Source organism: Plasmodium knowlesi (genome assembly GCF_000006355.2).
Source record: "Plasmodium knowlesi strain H genome assembly, contig: PKNH_00_22, whole genome shotgun sequence".
NCBI lineage: Eukaryota > Apicomplexa > Aconoidasida > Haemosporida > Plasmodiidae > Plasmodium > Plasmodium knowlesi.
The window spans coordinates 1-3,301 of record NW_024070058.1 but is presented as its reverse complement, the minus strand read 5'-3'; the positions used below and the strand labels follow the sequence as shown (position 1 = coordinate 3,301).

Below are 3,301 nucleotides of genomic sequence, written 5' to 3'. Positions count from 1 at the left end.
AACACAAAACCAACATACTAACACAACCAACATACTAACACAAAACCAACATACTAACACAACTAACCTACTAACATAACCAAACATACTAACACAGAACCAACATACTAACACAACCACAACACTACTACTACTAGTACTACTACTAGTACTACTACTACTAGTTCCTTATCGAAGTCTTCTCTAACCAAGACCATATGTAAGTAAACCCCAACACCACAAATATAAAATTTTAGTACCATCAGTACCACTAGTATCGTTGGTACTAATGGTTGTGTTAGTACCACCACCAACACAAAATGTTGGTTGTGTTGGTACCACCACTAACACTACAAAATGTTGGTTGTGTTGGTACCAACATACAACACAACCACAACACAACCACAACACAACCACAACACAACCAACACAACCACAACATAACCAACCTACTAACATAACCAACATACTAACACAACCAACATACTAACATAACCAACATACTAACATACAACCAACATACTAACACAACACAACATACTAACACATAACCAACATACTAACACAACCACAACACAACACAACCACAACAACAAAAACAAAAATACAAAAACAGAAATACAGAAACAATTTGTTCTACCTATATATATGTATGGACGTATATATATATGTATATGTATATATGTGTCTATGTGTCTATATGTCTATGTGCGTGTCTGCTTATAGGTAAACCGTGTGCAGAAAGCAGCAATGGTAACGAATGCAATTATGTGCAGTGCATAGCAGATAAGTGGAGTAAGAATAGGAGTAACCTGTCCATCGTAAGTAACTACATTGATCTATTATAACTGATCTACATGCAGTGTATTATGTTCAATGTACATATACGTATATGCGTACATATGTACGTATATATACATATACATGTATATGTATATATCCATATGGATATGCACATATATATATATGCAATTCCAATGTGTTCAGGAAAGAATTGGAGGAGACCTCGGGAACGACTTAACAAGGCTGCTGGACCAAATGAGGGACCCTACAAACCAGACCGCCGTTCAACATTACTGTACCCAGGGAACCAACGGCAACACCTGGAGCGATAGCGACGCCCATGACGCCGCAAACAAAACTGCATGCAAACTTGTTGCAGCCGGATTATATCATATATCTAAAATTCATCATAATTACGACCCGGACCCGAAGAGTGGGGATAAGAATCCTTACGACAACCAAGAGTTCCATCAATTTGCTTCCTGCTTAATATTAAAAGCTGTCGTGCAAAAAATGAAAGAACAAAGCCCCATTTGCGACATACAACCAGGAATAGACGCCGCTTTTGCCAAGGCAAAAGACATTAAAACCCACTACTGCAACAATGGTAAACCCTGCTTCGTTTGTAATTTGGACGACAACTATGACGGTTGCATCATCAAGAACGGCAATACCACTGCCAAAGTAATGGACAAATTGAATGGCGCGCTCACAGAGAATAAGAATAAGTCCAACGTTGACACCACCTTGGGCGCAATAACTAAAACAGGCGGAAATAATGGCCCCTTATGCAAACGTCTCCAGTGTTTATCTTCTCGTGTTCAAGCACTCACTACGTCTACGGGATCGTTCAAGAGCAGTGCGGTAAGTGTAATGCAATAAAAAGAAAAAGAAAGAAAAAGAGAAGGAATAAAAAGAAAAAGGAATAAAGTGAATGAACTATTTAAAAAAAAAAAAAAAAAATTGAAGGTATTAGAATAAGGTTGTAATGGTGTTAAAATAAGGTGGTAAGGGTGCTAGAATAAGGTGGTAAGGGTTGCTTGAATAAGGTGGTAAGGGTGTTAGAATAAAGGCTGTAAGGGTGTTAGAATAAGGTTGTCGTAATATTAGAATGAGGTGGTAAGGGTATCGGAATAAGGTAGTAAGGGTGTTAGAATAAGGTTCTTAGGGGTGTTAGAATAAGGTGGTAATGGTGTCAGAATAAGGTGGTAAGGGTGTTAGAATAAGGTGGTAAGGTTGTTAGAATAAAGGTGGTAAGGTTGTTAGAATGAGGTGGTAGGGGTGTTAGAATAAAAGTGGTAAGGGTGTTAGAATAAGGTGGTAAGGGTGTTAGAATAAGGTGGTATGGGTGTTGGAGTAAGGTGGTAAGGTTATTAGAATAAGGTGGTAAGGGTGTCAGAATAAGGTGGTAAGGGTGTCAGAATAAGGTGGTAAGGGTATTAGAATAATGTTGTAAGGGTATAAGAGTAAGGTTGTAGGGGTATAGGAATAAGGTTGTAGGGGTATAGGAGTAAGGTTGTAGGTGTGTCAGAATAGGGTCTTAGGGGTGTCAGAATAGGATCTTAGGGGTGTCAGAATAAGGTCTTAGGGGTGCCAGAATAGGGTCTTAGGGGTGTCAGAATATGGTTGTTGGGGTGTCAGAATAGGGCCTTAGGGGTGTCAGAATAGGGTCTTAGGGGTGTCGGAATAACGTCTTAGGGGTGTTGGAATAACGTCTTAGGGGTGTCAGAATAGGGTCTTAGGGGTGTCAGAATAGGGTCTTAGGGGTGTCAAAATAGGGTTTAAGGGGTATTAGAATAAGGTTGTGGGGGTATAGGAATAAGGTTTTAGGGGTATTAGAATAGGGTCTTAGGGGTGTCAGAATAGGGTCTTAGGGGTGTCAGAATAGGGTCTTAGGGGTGCTAGAATAAGGTTGTAAGAGTATTAGAATAAGGTTTTAGGGGTATAGGAAGAAGGTTATACGGGTGCTAGAATAAAGTTTTAGGGGTATTAGAATAAGGTCGTATGGGCATTTGAATAAGGTTCTTAGGGGTATCAGAATAGGGTCTTAAGGGTGTCAGAATAGGGTCTTAGGGGTGTCAGAATAGGGTCTTAGGGGTGTCAGAATAGGGTCGTAGGGGTGTTAGAATAAGGTGGAAAAGGTGTTAGAATAAGGTGGTAAGGGTGTTAGAAGAAGGTTGTTGGGGTGTTAGAATAAGGTTGCGAAGGTGTTAGAATAAAGGTTGTAAGGGTGTTAGAATAAGGTTGTAGTGATGTTAGAATAAGGTGGTAAGACTGTTAGAATAAGGTGGTACAGGTGTCAGAATAAGGTGGTAAGGGTGTTAGAACAAGGTGGTAAGGGTGTTAGAATAAGGTGGTAAGAGTGTTGGAATAAGATGGTAAGGGTCTTAGAATAAGGTTTCAGGGTATTGGAATAAGGTTGTTTGGGTGTTGGAATATGGTTGTTGGGGTGTTAGAATAAGGTTGTTGTGGTGTTAGAATAAAGGTTGTAAGGGTATTAGAATAAGGTGGTAAGGGTGTCAGAGTAGGGTCTTAGGGG

General features: G+C 39.7%; 1 protein-coding gene across 1 annotated transcript; it reads left to right on the top strand.

The window, feature by feature from the left end:
- Positions 1–653: 653 nt before the first annotated feature.
- PKNH_0002300 (SICAvar, type I (fragment)) lies at positions 654–1,632 on the top strand (the record flags this gene model as incomplete). Its single annotated transcript, XM_039113450.1, has 2 exons — positions 654–800; positions 967–1,632. Coding segments are annotated over 2 exons (813 nt in total), but the record flags the coding sequence as incomplete, so codon positions are not given.
- Positions 1,633–3,301: the final 1,669 nt, after the last annotated feature.